General features: G+C 39.4%; 1 protein-coding gene across 2 annotated transcripts; it reads right to left on the bottom strand.

Moving 5' to 3' along the window:
• Positions 1-628: 628 nt before the first annotated feature.
• Positions 629-19,355, bottom strand: LOC133978832 (golgin subfamily A member 7-like). 2 transcript variants are annotated; one of them, XR_009925042.1, is made up of 7 exons: positions 19,304-19,355; positions 17,479-17,604; positions 15,391-15,543; positions 10,946-11,047; positions 8,980-9,033; positions 1,062-2,258; positions 629-1,004 (listed from the first exon to the last, which is right to left on the bottom strand). XR_009925042.1 is itself a non-coding variant. In XM_062417168.1 (6 exons), the coding sequence occupies exons 1-5, from the start codon at positions 19,310-19,312 to the stop codon at positions 8,992-8,994; spliced, it is 432 nt and encodes a 143-aa protein (XP_062273152.1). In that variant the 5' UTR covers positions 19,313-19,355; the 3' UTR covers positions 629-2,258; positions 8,980-8,991. The 2 variants fall into 2 exon arrangements, 1 of the variants encoding a protein (XP_062273152.1); XM_062417168.1 differs by having other exon boundaries at positions 629-2,258.
• Positions 19,356-20,352: the final 997 nt, after the last annotated feature.

Raw genomic sequence — 20,352 nt, 5'->3', positions numbered from 1 at the left:
ACCTGGAAATGTGCATAATGTCCCCTTTAATCACCCTTTTCCATGAGGATTTACATTTTTCAACAAGTTCATCTCTTTAGGATAAGATCTCTCACATAAACTGTACATCATATCTTCGTTGAAGTGAAGAATGAGATGACATTACGTCATGACATTTAATTGAACTATGTTAGGAATTGTGTTCTATCGAGGTCTCCCTCTACAGAGGTCAGGGGGGTCAGAAAGAAAAGCCAGAGGCCCACTGAGGAGTGCGGGCTTCAGAGAGCAGGCTTCACCTCCAGCACCTCAAATTCAGGTTTACCTTCTCACTGCATCACCATCTGGTCTGGGTTCACCTCCGCTGTGGGAAACAGTTCTGTTCTGGTGGAGTCAGCCGAGATGTCCTGCTGTATAACTCTTTGAGACAACACGAAATACCGCCCTTGAAAGCAAACCAAGTTGAACAGAAGCCCAGGAGTTCTTTCAGCTCTTTGGTTTGAAACTTTTCTCTTCTCTATAAATCATAAAAAAAGCACTTGGAACTTCTCAGCTGTGCGGGTGTGTTTGTAAAATCTGAAATGTACATTAACTCTTTGACGTAGATATAACACCAGAAGCCAGTGTGGTGTAAAATATGTACACATTTTTATTGAACATTAATTATGTTGATAAAACATTTGGATTTTAACTGAAAAAAAAAAAAACAATATACAAAAGTTCAATTAACCAAAATCCAGATAAATAAAGGATGAGTTTAATCAAAATTAATGAAAATGTATTTACATAATAAAAAATAAAAAAATCAAGACTGGTGTCGATTTTGTTGCTATGGCATTCCAAAAAGAAAATTGTACATATATTTCTAGTGTCATATTAAAGATGCCTCAAATGAATTTGTGTCAAAGCACATTCACAAGATGTCTGAGACGGTTAAAACATTATCAGCCACACATACATATACAGTATCTTCAATGTTTTTGTTAAGGTTCAATAACATAAACTGAAGCTCTGCTGCTACAGTTACACTCAGTCCAGAATCAGTATCTTGGGTTTTTTTAGTAGCTTGTTAGCAATAAGTGAACAAAAGCCAAGATCTGATTGACATAATCTCACTGTTAGACTTACAGAAAGGCAACATTCAAAGCCATTACAGGCACTGTCAACTAACAAGAGCACTTTTTAATACTTCGGTCAAAAGGCATTCACATGTTATATGTATAATATGTTAAGACATGAGTCAAAAATCAACAGTAGTCACAAAACACTATGCATAGCACAGTATACAAATAAAAGTAACCATGACTTGAGGAATAGCGTTAACGATATCACATGCACGATACAGAGCAAGCACGAGATTTGGGTTTTCGAGAAGGAAGATAATCTTAAATCGATGCATACAAAGTAAAATATGTAGTTTAAGATTAGAATCTGTGACGGTTTGACTGGAATGTTTAAGAGTCTGACAAAGTTTAATGTCAGTTAATAATAAGGTCAAACCCTAGAAAGGAAACATGCTGGAGGAAAAAAGTGATAAACTACAAAGCATACTTGCAAAAAAGAAACATCAATAAGACAACACATGCGGTTAATCAGGCTAATAATCAGAGTTCTCTCTTGTTTCTGGAGGAAATTAGACTCTCAGTTCATCCAAGACAATCATTTGGTTGTGGGTGAGTTTTATAGCCATTCATAAAAAATAAGATACCTTGTGTGTCGACTTCATTATTCAAAAAAAAAAAAAAGGAGTGTGCCGAGAAACAAGAGAAAGAAATATACAAAAGTTCATAATTCCACAAATACGATTAGTCATAAAAGCTTTTCGAGTCCAAGATAAACAAAGAGTAATTTACTCGTGGCTTGAAGAGATTTGTGAATGTCAATCGTTTGTGCGACCGAGTTGAGTTTTCTCTTCTTTTCTCTGAGCTGAAGGAGCGCTATGACTCCAGCCTCTCTAAATGACTAACAGAACATTTCAACATTGAGGAGTCTCTGCAAATTCACTGCTAAACTAAAAACAGACTTAACCCTCAAACTGATGAGCAGCGATGTCAGAATCACTGATAAAACTCAGATTTGAATGTCGGGGAAGAAATCTTAGTCAAGAGTTACTCTGAAAGTGTGTTTTTTGGGGGGGGGGGGGCGTGCGTTTTGATAGTGGAAAGCGATAAGATTGTAGAGACGCAGTATTAAGGGTGCAGGTCTGGGTGGTCCTTAGGGAGTCGGGCACTGGTGCTGGGCTGCTTGAAGACCCCCTGAAGCTCCGCTTAGCCGAGCGGCTCCTACAAAAACACAGATCGGTTACATGGTAGATAAACTGCTTTCTCACAGCGGCTGTTTTGACTCATCCCTGCAGGAGATGTTATGATAATGATTAATAATAACTTGTACGACATGTCAGAATATCTGCTGTGTCAAACTTCGATGTTTGTACTGCAAAAAATTAAGCAAACAGACTCACGCATGAGCTGACAGTACAGGTGCTTTCAAGGGCTTACATGTCAACTGACACGTGAGCTGTTTTCATATCTTTCCTTTCAGCCGACGGTTCGACTGCTTTTTAATCTTGTCGTCTGACTGCTTTTAGTGATGACACTTCAGCCTGACTGTTACCTTAAACTTCAGCTCATTACACTGATTAATCCTCAAACTGCTAAGCGCCTCGACTGACATTTAAATCCCCTTCTGTGTTTGAGGTGTCGGTGTGCTCTGGCAGAGGTGTTTGTCTGATGTGCGAACAGCGTCTGAAACAATCTTCCCTCCAAACCTTTTCAACTTCAGCGCTGGTAGGACGGCATCCAACAATTTCTGTACCGTTCCAAAACACACAATCGGATCAACATGCCCACATGCACCGACTGCTCAGGTGCAGGTGGAGGTGGAGGTGGAGGTGAGGGAGTAAGCACAGTTTGAACTTCTCCCTCTAGCTCTCCCCCCCCCAATTTTTTTTACATAATTCTTTCTGTCGCTTTTGATATGAACAACCAACTGTGACATTATGAATGTCTTCCAGGAGGAACTGTGAGTGCTGAAATACACCAGGCACAGATTCAGGCAGGTTTTCTACTTGCTACACCAACTCCGTCTCTGTCACTACATTTATACTGAGTTTAGCTAAGTGATAAAGCATTTGGTTATGCAGGGTCTGTAAACATAGGCTGTTCATTTTTATTATTTTGAAAAAGTTTGTACACTTTTTTTTTTTTTTTGTCATTTTTACTTGGAGGGCTAAGTGGCTGCACATAGAGAAAAAGAAATAGACCAGCCATGCACAATTAGAGATGAGTTGTGTCCATGCCCGGTGTGTTTTTACTGTTACCCGTACATTTTCGTGACCAGGTTTCAGTCTGCTTTCAACAGAATGCGGACGGTTCTTAACTGTTGTGTAAACAAGAAATGTGGTTTGTGTAATTGGGATTAGAGAAACCTGATTTCTCTAGGTAGACTTCTCTTGGGGAACGTTGATTTTGTTGCCCTGTATATGTCTAACTGGGTTTTTACTAAACATGTTACAAGTACACTTGTGCATGACAGACAGAAACTAAAACAAAGTGTCCTGTAGATGTCGAAATAAGTCCGTTTCCAATGTAGTAGTCAGGCAGCAGCATCTTCTATCATTGAGACAATTAAAAATCAGTAAGCCACACTTTTAAGAGAAGGTTGGCAGTAGGAGAGAAATCTAGGTACTGATCTGAAGTGTGAGTGTTCTCACATTACCTGCTTTCTCTAAGTAACCCGCTTACTTAAGTGCAAGTGATGATTATTGCCTCATTGCGTGCTGAGACGTCACATATGAACTAGTTCTTTTTAAGCATAGTCTGCCTTCACACTTCAACTGCTACTTCAAACCTTTACAGGGCTTCTAAACTGACACTTTAACTGTTGATGTGCCTCAAACGCACAACAGGAATGAACTTTTTAAAAACATCTGAACTTGTTTTCATTATTTCAGCTTTCAAATATTTACAGTGCTGTTTTCTCGGAACTACGTGTGTTTTTCCTTATTACACTTTTGCTTTTACTCCTATGATAAGTTGAAACATTTGCCAAGATAAAGTGCATCAATCCCTTTTTGTGTGTATGAAAGTATTGCCAAATTCAGGGACTAGGAGTAGGACTAGACAACATAACATCAATGTAGTATACTACCGTAACTCCATTTTCATCTCTAGGAACTTTTTTTGTTTGGTATATTTAGTGTTGACATAGAACATTAACCGCCTCTGAGCCGACTGACAGTGATAGTTAGTGAGGATTGAGTATAATTTACACATGTGTTTGCTGGCTTACTTACAGAGAGAGCGGGCAGTGAGTTGGCACGTCTTCAACAACTCTTTAAGCCATATCAACCACACATACATTGCAAAACACTGCATTTGATGAGCGTTTTGTCGAAACACGCATCAAATACAGGGATTGTTCGTCTTTGGCAGATACAGCACATCCATCAATGTTCACTGACGTGCTAACCAGGAGCTTTTTTTAAATTTGTCATCTGTCAGTCAGCAAACACTGTATCATTTTGTACTTTACCTAGTAGTAAGTGTGTTGCTTTTTTGCCCTTAAAATATAGTCTTGGCAGGTGAGGAGAAACTAATTTGAGACAATGAAAGGATTATACGTTCATCTTCTCCAGCATTCCCCACTGACATTAGATATTCCCATGAGTGCAGTCTAATTTACAGGTTTCTGGCGCGCCGCGGCCGGGCAATGGGTTTGAACGCCGAGCCAAACGACACCTTATCAGGAGCAGAATGTCTTTTGGACAGAATGCCAGGACACTGACTTGGCGCCATCTGCCTCCTGAATGAATGCTCAGCAGTCAGGAGCTGTGGAGGGCCAAGTCTGGTTCTCCTGCAGTGCAGTCTGCAGTAATCCCACTTCAGGCTGATCCATCACAGTCTTCAACCCCGCGCCCAGAAGACCGCCTGCCAAACAAAAAAATCCTCCCTTAAGCCAGCCAGCCAGGCCCTCGGCCATAATGTGGCGGGAGTTTATCGATCCATGAGAGTGAAATCTTTGCATTAGAGCTGCAGGGGGGCAAGACTGAGCATCAATACTTAGGCTTTCATTCCAAGATTGAAGTGTTGAGTCCATTTTTATCCCTATGAGAGAAGAAAACATCTCCAAATACGCCACATCACTCTGTATCATGACATTCAAAAGGTCCAGCAATCAATATTTTTTGGGATCCAAGACTACGAATTTGTGGAAAAAAAGTAACTTGGCGTGACAACAACAACTCTGCAATTCCCATCAGCTCTGTGGAGTTTTTTAGACTGTTGTAGCTGAAAGAAGAGCAAATATTGTACTTACATCTCCAGATGAAGACTAATGTTTCGCTACAAGATTTGCAAATAGCAACTTGCTAACGAAGCAGAGTAGGCGTTTCTGGCACAGCTTCATCTACTACCAAGGTGTATGGAGGAGGGGAAATAGTGTAAAGAGGTCAAAACTCGTCAAAACTCGTGGCTTTCATCGGGGTCATCCAAGGCCACAAGCTTGTGAGTGTTGCTTGAATTGGCAACTTGGCAATAATATGTCAGATATTGTATTTCCAGCTTGTTCTGTTGGCCCCAAATCACTAAAAATGCTTAAAATCAACACATATGACTTAAACTGTATCCTGATTGTAAAACTAAAATCTACAGCCATGCTAGTGGCTCTGTCTGGCTGTAAAAAGGCAGTTTGAGCTCATTTAGCATTATAGCATGCTAATAATCGGTAACAAACACAAAACACAAAGTACAGCTGTAGTTAATGGGAATTTTTGCATGTATTTGGTCAAAAACGAAACTATTGTACAAGTTACAGTTTTGTCCTGATAAAAGGCACGTTAAGAAGACTTAATAGATCACCACATTCAACAATTCATCTTTTATATGATATCTATCAAATTTGTTGACATATTTCAGTCTTAATCATAATGGCGGACCGACCGAATGACCGAGCGGTGTTGCAGTCCCTAGAGCTCAGAGCTAGTGAAGCTACAAAGGCAGGTTTCGTCGTATTTTCAATATGCCACCCATGAAGATGTTGAAATGAGAAAAGGGAACACTCTGTCACAAGGGAGGCAAACATCAATGAATGCTTGATGTGGGTCTGATCACTGATATATCAGTGTAAGCCTGGAGAAGGCCCTGGCAGGATGAAGTGGCTTAAAGTCTGTGAAGGATGGATGGACTGTATGTGTGCTCCGTCTGCTTGCTGGCGTTGCTTCGCTCTGTTTTTGACCGTGGCGAAGCTCCAACGTGCTCTTCTCTCAACAGCTACTTATAAAAGCTCCAGGTTTACATTCCTCATCAGGACATGTATATGTACCGAGGCGCTCGGCAGGAGTTTCAAACCAGAAGATTAATCCCTGTATGCGTCTCTTCAGTAGGAGGGCAATGGTTTATCCATCCACGGGGATCTATGGTCTCAATAATGCTGCCAAACACAACATTCCTCATAGGTAAAATATTAATGGGGTATGTCTTACTCGGCCTGATGGTAGTGTCTACGCTACAGTGAAGACTGGATCCTGTCCAAAATCTAAGCAAAGTAGTTTTCAGTATGATACGAGCCTAGCACATCCTAGGATGACACCGTGAAAATGACCTCCTTCGTCTTATCCTGCACACAAGAGGGAAAGAAGGGATTTAACTATGGCAGAGAGTGAAACAATTTATGGGATGAGATGTGCTCTCGAGGCAAAAAAAAAAAAAAAGACCATGAGGCGTCTGCCACGGTGAAAGATCTGCAGACATATAAAAGCCATCTGTGGCTGACGATCAAACTGTGCTGTCTCTGAAGGTTTTACTATTTAAATGAAAACTGCGTCGCGGCGTGGTAAACAAGTGCTGTGGAATGCTCTTGATGATAAGAGTAAATGAAGCGGATAATATTTTCAACATTTCCCAGAAAATGTCTCGTTTCAAATCAATGACATGCCCTCGTATTTGGATGATCACTTGGTCTTTAAAACTTCTCATTTCAGTTATAATAAAATCAAAGGACAAGAAGGAAAATTTATACAGAACATTGATAAAAGATGATATAAATAAACTTTAATACTAACTAATGAAACTGCATAATCTGGTCCATCTACTGCCATATTTATCCAATCTTCACTGGACGAGTCACATGAACGGCATGTATGTGAATATAACCAGTACAGGACACACACAATTGTTCACAATTTGTATTTTCAGTTATGTCTTTCTCCAGTTATCTTTACTTCTCTAACTTGCCTTGTCAGATGCTGTCCTGCAGATACAGAATGTCTAGGATTGACAAGCCTTCGTTTTGAGAATCTTACCATATGTTTAAAGACATACAGATGTTTTAGTATTGGTTTGTATTACCAGCATGCACAGAGCTGCTGCAGGCAAGCAGCAGCAAATTAAAGTGTTTGTATTCTGAGAGAGGGACACTTAAAAATGAGCCTAAGCTGAGGGCCTTATAACTTTAATAAGGTTCAAATGAAGGCTGAGTCGGTGGGCCGCATCTGACTTTCAAAAAATAGACAATCAAACAATCCTGCCCACTTCACATGACTACTCTCAAGCTCTTCTAATGACTAATCCCTTCACATTTTCAATATACAACCAAATCAAACACTATAAACACCTTCGGGGACAGGAAAGTAAAAAATGTGGCCTTTTAGAACAGGTATTAACATTTAGCCTGTGCATGAAAAAACGCTGCCTAGGGTAACTACCCCTAACCCTTTGCACTAATGATGTTTCTGCTGAAGATAAAATAGTTGCTGCCATTTCCAGAGTTTTAAAGTCCTGTCAGACCTTTTAGGAGTCTGATTCTTCTTCGTTTCACGTGTTAATGTTGGAAAAAACATACACCAAGTGGTAGGTTTGAGGCATAGCCATGTGTAAGATAACATTATCTCATGGAAGCTATAGTTAATGGTTAAAAGATTGTGGTGTTTACATATTACAGCACTATATATTCATGTAATACAGGGCGTGGACAGACAGAAGGACAGGTTTCCAGTCTATCACAGGGGTTAATAATATAGAAAACCATTCACATGCCAGTTCACCTTACCAGCATTTGGACACCAGTATCATGTTTTATCTATTTATGAAGAGCAATGAAAGCATAGGCAAATGGAGAAGAAGCTACATTGATTATGATTAAAGATTTTCACTTAATTGGAAATTGTATTTATTCTGAACTGGACTGCTGAATAATTTAGCATAGGACTATTTTAGTCATTTAAACATGTCAGGAAGATTTGTTGACATGGGCTCCCATTTTCTCTTCTTTTCAACTATCCCTTATTTTCAGTGTAGAAACCTGATTTGTATTTAATTCAATCTATAATTATTGTGTTCTTGTCCGTTTACTTTCAGTCATTCAACAGTGTCTCATTGCTGGACCGGCTGAGTTGTCAAACTGAATCCATGGCATCCAACTCTCCCATTTCAACTGATATGACATGAATGTGGTAGAAGCCCGGTGGCCAGGAAAGTAAACAAGGAAATGGGCCATTTTATCTATAATGTGATAATTGTTTGATTACGGCTATTTAAAGACATGCACAGTGCACTGAGGGTGTTATTGTGCTGAAAGGACACTTGATCACTTTTTGGGGTACAGCTGCCGGGTTTGCAGCTCTTCAACTGAACTTCATGTGCGTAAAAAGGACCTCGATGAAGTGACGCAGCACTGAGCGCTCTCCATGTGAAAGTCATAAAGTAAGCGGAATTATCCTTTAATGCTTAAGGAGACAGCCCTCCTGATTGTTAAGCATTTAACTAATATTACTCACAGATGAAAAGACTTCAAACTTTGATGTGGTATTCTTCTTTGAATGCAGAGGAGGCATTCTGCATAAAAGCAATGGACACTGTGGCACATAAACAGCCTCGTGGAATACTTCTATTTGATTCAAGCCCCCTTTCTTTGGAACACTTTCCAAAAATTAAGAGAAAATGTGGTTTTAGTAGTGCAATTTGTGTAAATCCTGTCTTACTTTGAATATTAATTACTCAGACTCACCCATGGCAGCTTTTATCTGGTCAGGCTTCTGTCTTCAAAGATGGTGACCTCAATCTTGATTGGAATCTGGTCAAGGAAAAGCTTCTGAAGTGAGCACAGGGTCATTTTACATTTGACTATAATCAAACTGAAATTGGAATTCTCCACACTTTTTTTGTGTGAGGAAATAAAAAACTGTAATTATACTGCAGCTGCTGCAGTAGATAATTGCTCAATTTTTCAAAAGAGACATTTTGGAATACGGTTTTTGGACATTTTTGTGGAAACAGTGTGTAAGCTTCAAGCCTCTGTGTGGGCGTTTGTTCCCATGACAGCAGCTGACTGACATTTTAGGGCAAGCATTGGTAGAGAACTGTCAACATGTTGAGCTCCTGCCTAACATGTCAGCCCTGTTAGCATATGAATGCTTATACAAGACTTTTGCCCCCTTTTTTCAACAAGCCAACATTGTATTGGTTATGTAGCTTTGAGTGATTTGGGTCTGTTTCTTTACAACATTAAAAATTTGGGAGGAAGCTTGGCTAAATAGCTTGCACTCCAAAAGTAGTAGCTAGTTAGCCTAGTATGCTAACATTAGCACTTACAGTTCTTGCACACTCAGCGTTAAAAAATGTTTTTTTCCTTTTTAAAAGGAACAACAGGTTTTAACGTTAAAAACATTTACTATGTGTTCTTTAAACTGAAAATAAGACTGTCCTCATTAGCGACAGCAGTTGTGGTTTAAGAAAGTTGTAGCTAGTTAGCCTAGCATGCTAACATTACAGCTCCTACTCACTCTGCGTTATAATTTCAGTTTGGACTGTTTTGCCCTTTCTACATGAAAAACAGGAGAGCTTTTTACGTTAAAAACATTTCCTATCTGTCCTTTAAACAGAAAATAAGGCTCTGCCATGATTAGCTAAATAGCAGTTTCAGTCTAACATAAGAAGGTGCGACTGGAAAGTTGTTAACAGAATAAAAACCCTGGAGGGGAATGGAAACACAGATGGAAATATTAAGCGGTCGAATAATCTGACAATTACAAATATATGATCATCAGATTTCTCTGGTTCCAATGTTAAAATAACTGCTCAGGTGAGCCATTCCTGTCAATCCGCCCGCTCCCTGCCCTGCGTTCCCCTGCCAAAATCAGCACAGCAGCTCCACGGTGTTGGAGAAATAATCCAGATCACTGTCAACCCTATAAAATAATAGGCGAGAGGGGGAACAAAGCTCAGCTGTGAACAATTTCAGTCATATTTTGTTATCCCTAATCTCCCATTGCCGCCCAGCTACAATTAATTGGGATGTTGAGTCACCCACACACACATATATACACACACACACACACACATACACGCGTTGGTAAAGCCAGGATGTAGCTGCACCCGCTGATTTTATGCAGATGCTATGGATTACATACTAACTTTTATCTGGTGTTTTTACAGGGTATTACTACATAGCGCTGGATTTCTTTTAAAGGTGCCCGGGACTGCTGCTTTCCATTTTCATCCAGCGGTTACAGGGAGAGACGTGGTGGAGAAAGGCCTGTAAGTCACTACATTCATTAGGTCATTGTGAAAGCTTTTGCTTACTGCTGCGGTACAATGACATCCACATTTCCCCGTCTCAGGGTTATGTTTTACGAGTTATTATACATGATATAAAATATTTAGCTTGTCATGCTTTCTTCCCGTCTGTGTTCATTCTTGCTTAACAAGATTTATTTAGTGTAAAAACATTGTTCTTGACCGTTAAACCCCTTGTGTTTTTAACTTGTTTGGAAGGTTGGCAATCCGAGTTTCAGTCTACTATTGCTGTCATTGTGTTCCTCTGGAGAACAAAGCCTGGAATTCATCCATTTAAGGGCTTACTGTTTGCAGTTTGTTTCTAAATGCCAAACAATGGTCAAGGCAGACGGAAAATTTCACCTGACAGAAGACAACAAACAGTTTTTCTTGACTACATCAGACACCAAAGTGGATACAACTCGCAGGCCTCTCTCGATGGGGTCGGTGAGCAGGAGGCCTCTCGGTGCGTAGATCTTGTCATTCTGCTCCTGGACAAACTTGGCAATCTTCTTCAAGACCTGAAAGCACACAGCAATCACAGTTTCATATACATTTCTCATGGGTATACTGTGTGTCTGTGAAGACTCGGTCATCTGGGTCGCGGTATGTCCAAATATATCAACATCGGCATTTCTCTTGGACAGCAATCCGATGATATAATTATAACAAAGCATCTATGCATGGTTCTGACATTCTAAGAATCTCAAGTTTTCATTTTCTGTCGATTCTTTTGTTGGTTTTGGCTCAATGTTGCAAGCTTTGTTTCAGCTTGCCTCTATGACATCAGCAACATACTTAAACAATCATTCCTTTGCAGAGAAATGAGGTTTGAAGTTTTAAGGCAGTTGAAATTTATTGATCCGTGTTTAAATTTCAAATAAGACTTTGTAGTAATTGCTGAGCTTAGAAAGGCTGTTGGAACTACACTCGCTTCGAGTTGGAGAATCCTGACATCATTTGGCTGTAGTGTAACAGACTGACCTACTATAAGTGCCATTACATTATTAATTCATGACATTTCCCTATTGATGTCTCTTCTGCTGCTGTTCATCATTGAAAATATTAAACTTAACTCCTTTAGTCTGCTTGAAAAACAGATACAACACCATAAAACTTAATTACTTTTCGTCTAGCAATACCATGAGGTTGACACTTTGTGTGTTTGGGTGAAATGTCTCCACAACTCTGCATGGATTGCCACGAAACTTTGTACACATATCAATATCTACAAATGTTGATCCCATTACTTTTCATCTAGTACAAATTTTGAAAAACCATTGTTGTAAGCCTAAGCTATACTCCAAACGTTAGCATGGTTTTCACATGTCATGCTCTAGAGACAATGTCCAGACATTGTCCCAAGTTTGCCTTTTCACAGATGTGGCAGAACCTAAATAAATTTAATTTACAATGATATAAAACAGAGAAAAACGGCAAATTCTCAGATTTACGAATATGGGACCAAAGAATGTTTTTCTTTTACTTGATAATTGACCGAAAAGTTCTGTCAATTGTCTGTCGAGTTATCAACTACTCATTTCAGTTCTACGCTGTCCAGTTAAGTTTTCGGCACTCTTGCTGGCTACCTGCGATTTAACTAGCAAATCTTTAGCTAAACACAGAGCCAAAGGATCCAAGCCACCACATTCTTGGGCTAAAGAGCTGAATATAAAAGTCTCCAGTTTTTACTTTTGGTAATGACCAGTCAATTTAAATTGCACGACTTTATGAGCACTCGTAAAACCCCAAACCAAGCCAAATGTTTTTTATCCCAGCTCGCTGCTGTCCACTTAAAGACAAATTCATAGAACATGGAAAGGACCACTGACATGTTGATCCATTTACATTCCATATTAAAAAGGGCCAGAAGGGATTTGAGATGTATATAAATCATATTTATTTGCGGGCGCTCATTGATTTACAAGCCGAGCAAGAACAGCACACACAGCAGCGGCATGACTTCTTCCAGCAGTAACCAACTTCAATCATTTCAAATATACACTGTGTTGATGTGTCTTCATGCAGTGGTCAATGCAAGATACAAGATCTCTTCATTCTGTATCTGAAATGTTCATGCCTGCTCATATGATATATGATATACCTGTATCAGTTTTTGGTACCGAGACTAATTTTCTACAAAACCCTCTATTTTATTTAACAAAAGAAGCCAACACAAGCTGCTCGAAAAGGTCGAACCTTTTTCATTGAAATAAGGAACTATATGGTCAAAAAACTAAGCAAGATTATAAATATGAGCAGATATTTGTTGCCAACATTCGGTACTGAACAGTTTTACATACTGTATAGAAGTATTCATTTTGTTACCAAATACATTCAATAATTGTGTATTTTTCATGGCCAAAAGGAGCCCTTGACCAGAAGAGAGACGCTATGAAACAAAATCCATGTTTAGATAACCATATATAACACTGTTGATGAAAAATGACCACAATGGATTTGAAAATAAGAGACTTTATGAAACCATTTCTCTTCCTGCTGCACATCTGCAGTGCTGGACCTAGAGTGGAGCCGCACCCTACCGTCTCAGGAGCTTGGACAAGTGAGCAGGTGATGAAAAAATAAATGACAACTACAGCAGGGTTTTGCTGGAAAAAAAACAGAAGTGGATGTTTGGAGCCTTGATCGCTGTGGAAAGAGTTAGTGTGGCAGTTTGCTGGGACTCACAATCTGACCGGAATTATTTATGATCTTGAACGGATTTCGGTGTGTAACAGTGAAACTGGGTTGGAAATAAGTCTTATTCAGTAAGTCAGGTTACATACAGTTTGTCATGTTTTTTTTCCTTTGAAAACAATCACCCTCTGTCTGGTTTTCCTTGTCTTGAACTTTTGTTCTCCGTGTTTTGTTTCATTTTTTCCAGGGCTACACTTGTTGAATTATTAATAATATCAGTACTTTTTATTTTCTAGTATTTCTTATGCTGGTATTGAAATCAAACTGAAATGATCAAACAAATATGCAAACTACTGAAGTTCTTTGACTTCAGACCATGCATTTTTTGAAAAAAGAGCATTTTTAGCTAATACAAGCTGCAGTTTGGCTAAAATTTGCTAAAAATACATTATTCAACTATAGCACATTCTGGTTTCATCAACATACAATCAACACTAAATAATTCAGTCAGTAGTGAGCAGCAAATCAAGGTTTTCAACATTAACACTAGTCATCATTTAACGTCGTCACCATCAGTTGTAGAGTCTTAAAATGTGGAGCATTGCATTGTTGGGATAAAGTAGTGTACTTTTTTCGTTCCATTGTGGAATATTTGAGGGCACTATATAGTAGGCTTTCCGCCGATCTGATTGGCTTTATCGGATCGGCCGATATTTTGCATTTTATACAATTTGTGAGATCGGCTGTAATGTCTTAATTCGCCGATCCGATCAATGTCGTCATTGTCGTGTTACAACTTTTTGCAGATGCTCCCGTTGCACCACATGTCGGTGGTGTGGAAGAAGTTCCACACCACCGACATGTTTGTTTGAATCCGACAGCTAGTTTTGAGCCCTGTCACAATGTGACGGACAATAAAGTTTTTTGAATCTTGAATCATTAGCTGTCGGATTCAAACAAACATGTAGGTGGTGTGGGACTTCTTCGGAGTAAATGAGACAGATAAAACACAAGCTATTTGCAATCAGTGCAACACTAAAGTACCTCGTGGGGGAGCATCTGCAAAATGTTTAATCAGGCACCTGGATAAGGAACACAGGAGCTTAAGAAACGGAGCGTGGACAAAGAAAAACGAACGCCGAAACGGATGCTAAAGCAAACGACTTTACTCATCCGTATAGCCGTGACAGTGAGAGGGCAAGGAAACTCATGGAGTTTATCGTGCTGGCCGACCTGCCATTTAATATTGTGGAGAACCCGGTATTGCAACGTTTGCTGGCATACTTTGATCCACGCTACCTTGATTGTTAAACATTGGAAAAATGCTTGAGAATACTTTTGTTTATACTCGGTAAACAGTAAATTAACAAGTTATTTAAATACACATATTGCTCCCTCACGTGATCGGATCGGTGATCGGTTTATTTAAACTCACTAATCGGTGATCGGCCCCAAAAATCCTGATCGTGTAAAGCCTACTATATAGTGGATATTTTTACACACCCAGTATTCAGACACTTAAATCAAACGGCAGAGGGTAAATGTAGAACACTATATAGTAAATAGGGAGTAATTTCAGACACAGCTGAAAACTGAGTGTAAATGAGGATTAAGTTGACTAAACTCACATAGATGGATTTAGAGTCAAGGACCAACATTAGACTAAATCTAAAAACTCCTGACAAAGGTGTTACAACTACGCCGGTTACAATAACTACTTTTGTTGGACGATATATTGTCTCAGAAATAAATCAGTATAAACGATATTATTGTCATTTGAAGATCATTTTATACCACTGATATAATGATAATATAATAGCATAATAATACAAGGGTGAGTGGGCGCTACGCTTCTGTAAAACAGATGGTTGGGTTGGTTTGTTGGTTATGGTTGGGGACAGAGGTATTTAATTCTTCTGCAGTCTCCACTCAGGACGTACACAGTGAGGAATGGAGGACTCTACTTGCTTAGCCAGTGTGACATGAATAGCCTCTTAGCTGCTAATGTGAAGTGTGGCAATATTGAAGTAATAAAATAATCAAGGTCATGTCCATGTATCATACGATAAGTCCAAATATAGACATGATGATGGTGATAATTACGTTTTTGTATGATAGGTCGATAATGTAATTATTGAGACCAGCGTAGCTACAACCAAAACAGTATTGTGGTTCAATACCTAGTTTTATTCATTTTTACTGTATCTCAGCAAGTAAAATGTCTCACCTTCTCATAGTGAGTCTCCATACACAGGAAGACGGTGTACGCTGTGAGGCAGGCCAGACAGCCTTCAATATACGACTGACTCCCCAGCTTCTCCGCCTCAGCGTACAGGTTATTCAGTGTCCGAACCGTCTCCTCGAACTGCTGTTTGTCAATCTGAAATACATGAAACCATACAGAAAGATCAGAAGTTTAAAATCATTAGACGTGGAAGGGAGCCAGGTGTATATTTGGACAATGGTGTGTGAGTGGGATTCTCCAGTGAATACACCGTCCTCTTAGCACCAGATCATTTTCTCCCATTCTTTCCATCTCTAGATAAATAAGAGGGGGGTGAGTTTTTTTGGACTGGTGATACATCAAGGGAATGCTGGGCCTCCTTCCCGCATTGGAAACACCTCCTGAAATTATTAGGATGCCTTGGCCATATGCTCTGGGAATGTTTTCACTTAATAACTGACAAAACAAACACGTTGCAAAGCTGGACACACACACACACACACACATACACAGGCAGCTACAATGCAGGAACATTGATGCTTTCTCCTTTTTCCAATGGCACGGATACACCTTGAGCGAGATAGAGACGTATCTCAGCTGTTCCGTAGACTGCGGACAGCTTCTGGAACGCGAGCTGAAACCACGACTGGCTGATGATCAAACCAGAGTTTCTCAAGAATGCATCAAATGAGGACTAGCTGCAGGGAGGACCGGCGCAGAGACCTGCTGGAATCGGAGGCTGTTTTGACAGGGGTGTAGACATTAGTCCCATGCTGGTGTCCAGAATAGATCCGGTGATCCCTCCGTGATACTGTAGGGGGGGGAGGAGAGGGAAAAAGAAGGAGCCTCCAGACCAGACGAGGAGCCACGCCAGGGGCCTCCTGAGCCTCTGAAAACCCTCCAATGTTCTGCTCCCTTGTGCCCGAGGAATGCGACAACAAGCTCCAACACATCAGTGGTCTTAGGCGTGTTTGGTACCCACCATTGAGAAGCTTTGTTCTACTTCTTCATTTTCCAACTCGAGGGGGAAAGCTCGGTGATTCAAACCACATTTCTCCGCCCGAGCATCTTTCCATTACGTCTGGCGCGGCCGTATTAGCATTCCAAAAAACAATGTTAGATGAGAGCGGGCGCGAGGCTCGAACGCGGCTTAGAAACCCGAGCGAGGAGCAGGATATTGTCTTAATTGTAACTGTCACTAAATATAATACGAACTCTGGAGGCAAAAGATTACAGAGAGGTCAATAAAAACTGTCAGTTTGCAATAAATTAAACAGTCATGAGGCGTTTGGCAGCCTGGCTGCCAAATCCATTTAGAACGCTTGAGTGCTTTCCCAGTTCTTTGACATAATTCTCCAGAAGTATTTAAACAGGAAAGAGCTACCAAAAATAATAAACCCTACAGCCTGAGATAATTGTCTGCAAGAATGTGATGTTACAGCACGCAGACCTCTGCAAAACAAGACTGACTACATGCCAAAATTAGACATTGGGGTAAAAAGAAGTTGGCCAAAGGAGCTTAAGGTTCTGCAAACATTCTCTAAAAAAGTGACAGAAATGAGCATCCTGACAGAGGAAGCCACTAAACTGCATATTTCATACCACAAGTTTACAGAAAATCATTAACAATATAATGTGGAAAGAGGTTTTTTTTTAATGATAGAGGAATTAAAATTTAGCTTCCCAGAGTAAAAGCATTCTTCATTTGTCCAGCAGCTCTCTCTCTCTCTCTGTTTCTTTCTCTGTGTGTTTGTGTATGTGTGACTGTGCACTGAATCCTACCAAAAAACACACACAGGAGACCACCCAATCAAAAGGGAAGTGCCAATAAACCACCAGTGAGCGGGTTTAAGTGTTGTGAAGCTGCTCTTTTCATGTGGTGCGAGTGTTTCAAAACTGCAGCTTTCTATCCTGCGAACTCCAAACTGTTTGGCTCGGTCCGGCTTTCATGTGGCGCCGAGCCTGTTCTGTCTCAGCGACCTGCTCTTCCTCCTCCACATCATTACACAGGCCTGCCACTCTGCCCACTTCCACCCTGCTTCACATGCATCAGTTTACAGTGTGTGTGTGTGTGTGTGTGTGTGTCCTTACCCGGGTCTCCAGGTCAGAGGGGAACTTGGTTTGGAACTGACACACGGTGCCGTTAGTATAATCTCTCTGGATGAAGACTTTGGCGGCTACGGCTGCCTGTTGCCTCATATCCTGCAAGCTGTGAGTCTGTGAAAAGAAAAAGGAGAGTGCAATTACAAAAAAACTCATATCTACTGCAAGCTGCACATTTTTTGCCATAATCTTTATCAATTAAATGAAATGATGGTCTTAGTTATATGTACTACTGTACCATCTCAGACACAGCTCTTATTTTTACAGCAGAATTACAGTGATTTTATGTAATGAGGAAATTCTACAAACTAGGTTGATTGATGTAAATAATAACAACAGCTTTTTATGCCTGATTAAGCAATTGTTGTAATGTCTGGAAATAATGACATCTTCAAGTTGCTTATTGATCTCAAGCTGCAAATACAACTGATATTATCAGCTGATATTGGCCTAACACAGATATATCTATCAGTGTTTATACTGTCCAATATGTGCCTTAAAAAAAAAAAAAAAAAAAAAAAGATATCTGCAGCAGGTTGTATATACTTAATCCTTTTCCTAATTCAAGTTTAATATAGATACATCTTAATATACATGTAATGGAAGCATGATATACATCTTATATCATGCTTCCATTACATGTATTTGTCACAAGCGTGTTCATGTATATATTCTGTAAGATTATCAGCTAATATATCGATACCGGAATTTTTTTACTCCTTGATATCAGTATCGGTATCAGCCCCAAAAATCCAGTATTGATCAGGCCCTAGCACATGTATTTAAAATTATTTTCATTGTAAATTAATCTCTCGATGAATTGATTACTTGTTTGGTCTATAAAATGTCAGACAAAGATGAAAAACGATGATTACTGTTACCCAAAGCCCATGACAGTGTCTTGTTTTGTCCCTAGCAACAGTCTACAACTAAACAATATTTACTTTCCTGTTATAAAAGACTAATATAACCAGAAGATATTAATATTTGAGAAGCTGGAATCAGAGAATTTTGACCTTTTTTTTTTTCTTCTTAAAAATGAGCCAAAACAATGAAATGGATTACCAGAGTAGTTTGTAGCTAATCGATTGATTGACTAAGCTTTCATTTTTTTCAATCCCAAAGATAATTCAACAGCTATTTAACTTATAACAGAAGGAAGGTGTAAATAATACTGCTTCAGTTTCAGGCTCCTGGCTCACTGTCACAGCTATCTTCAGTGATAATAGTAACACCACAGCTTGTCCTGCTATCACTGTGACCAGAGACAAACATGTTTACACCATCTTCTGTCGTATTTATCTTCGAGAATTGCATCTAAAAACTGTTTTTTACATTCATTTTTGTATTAAACTATTGGGAGCTTCTGTTTATTGTCAAGTGACCAACTGTCTTTATTAATGTTAGCGTGTATATTCAGGTGTATAGTCAGGTTTTAAAGGTGTAACTGCTACCTACATCTGATATCTACGTGGATAACGTAACACCCTGCCAGTTAAAATGTTGCACTATGCTCCAGTTGTGTAGCATGATGTGTTATTAGCACTCATTACACATAGCTGGCTCCTGGTTGAAATAAAAAAACACTTCTGTAATATCGTCGCATAAATGAGTATTTTGCTATACTGGTAAACATTACCAGTCAAGTTACCGACCGACCAGTAAGCTACCAGGCTAACGCTGGTCAGCTTGCCTTGCGTATTTCTACCACCAACATACCCAGAAAACACCAGAGAGCCGTGACATTAGGAATACATTGTTCATACGCTACTAACGTATAAGAAATAAGCTTCAAAACTCATCGCTATCTTACCTCTGCCATGTTGAACAGGCTTTCTGTTTATCTTCTGCTAGCTGCTTTTAGCATGTACTACGCAATAACCTTTCCGGATGGGAGGGGAACTTTTGTGGGATAACAATAGTTCCGGGTCTCAAATTCTTGTAGTCGTGGATACAATGTAACGAGTAACTAAGTACAGTAGTGTCATTCTGAGGTACTTGTACTTGAATATTATAATATGATGCTACTTTCCTCTACAACACTATATTTTGTTTTTATTTTTTTATTATTTTTATAATTTCATTTTACTTTTATCTTTTGTCTTTTTAATCTATTTTAACCTAGTTTTTTCAATCAACTGTGAAGCACTTCGAACTATATATTAGCCTGTATGAAAGGTGCTATATAAATAAAGTTTGATTGATTGATTGATTGATATATTTGTGACAGCTAGTTTCTAGACACTCTACAATATAATAACTGAAAGAGGGCGTTTTGCTTGTATACCCTTATACTTTAAGTACATTTTACTCCAAATACTTATGTACTTTTACATTAGGAGCATTTAACTAATCGACAGCTTTTACTTTTATTAACAGAGTGGTATTGTTACTTTGAACATTCCTTTAACACTGAGTTCTACTTTTTGTCAATCTGTAACTGCAACTGGTTTACTGTAATCACTGTGATGGATTATGTCTCGGTCGATTCTATCAAGTTTCAGGGTTTTGCAAGTTGACTGGAGTTGAAGGCAGTGAAATGAATGCAGTGGTGGCTTAACAGATGGGAAGAACACAATTACATAATTTAAAAAAAAAAAACTGAAAACACAACGGCATCCTTTTAAAATGGTTAGGAATTGGCCTTGGTTCAAAAGATGTGCACACACTGGTATTGTCTTTTCAATAAGACATGACCTTTTTTATCTGACTCAGATGTTTTCTTGTTTCAAACCATGAAGCCTGAGGACAACACAGAATCCAGTTTGGGTTTCTGTTTCCACAACAACATTAAGCCTTAATACCCATGAGAGGTAGATTCTCCTGGCCTCGGACTATCACAGGGCCAAAAAGCCGCAGTTG

The sequence above is a fragment of the Scomber scombrus genome, chromosome 4, assembly GCF_963691925.1.
Source record: "Scomber scombrus chromosome 4, fScoSco1.1, whole genome shotgun sequence".
In the NCBI taxonomy this organism is placed as follows: Eukaryota; Metazoa; Chordata; class Actinopteri; order Scombriformes; family Scombridae; genus Scomber; species Scomber scombrus.
Note: the sequence above shows the minus strand (reverse complement) of the source record. Positions and strands in the feature narration are given on the sequence as shown.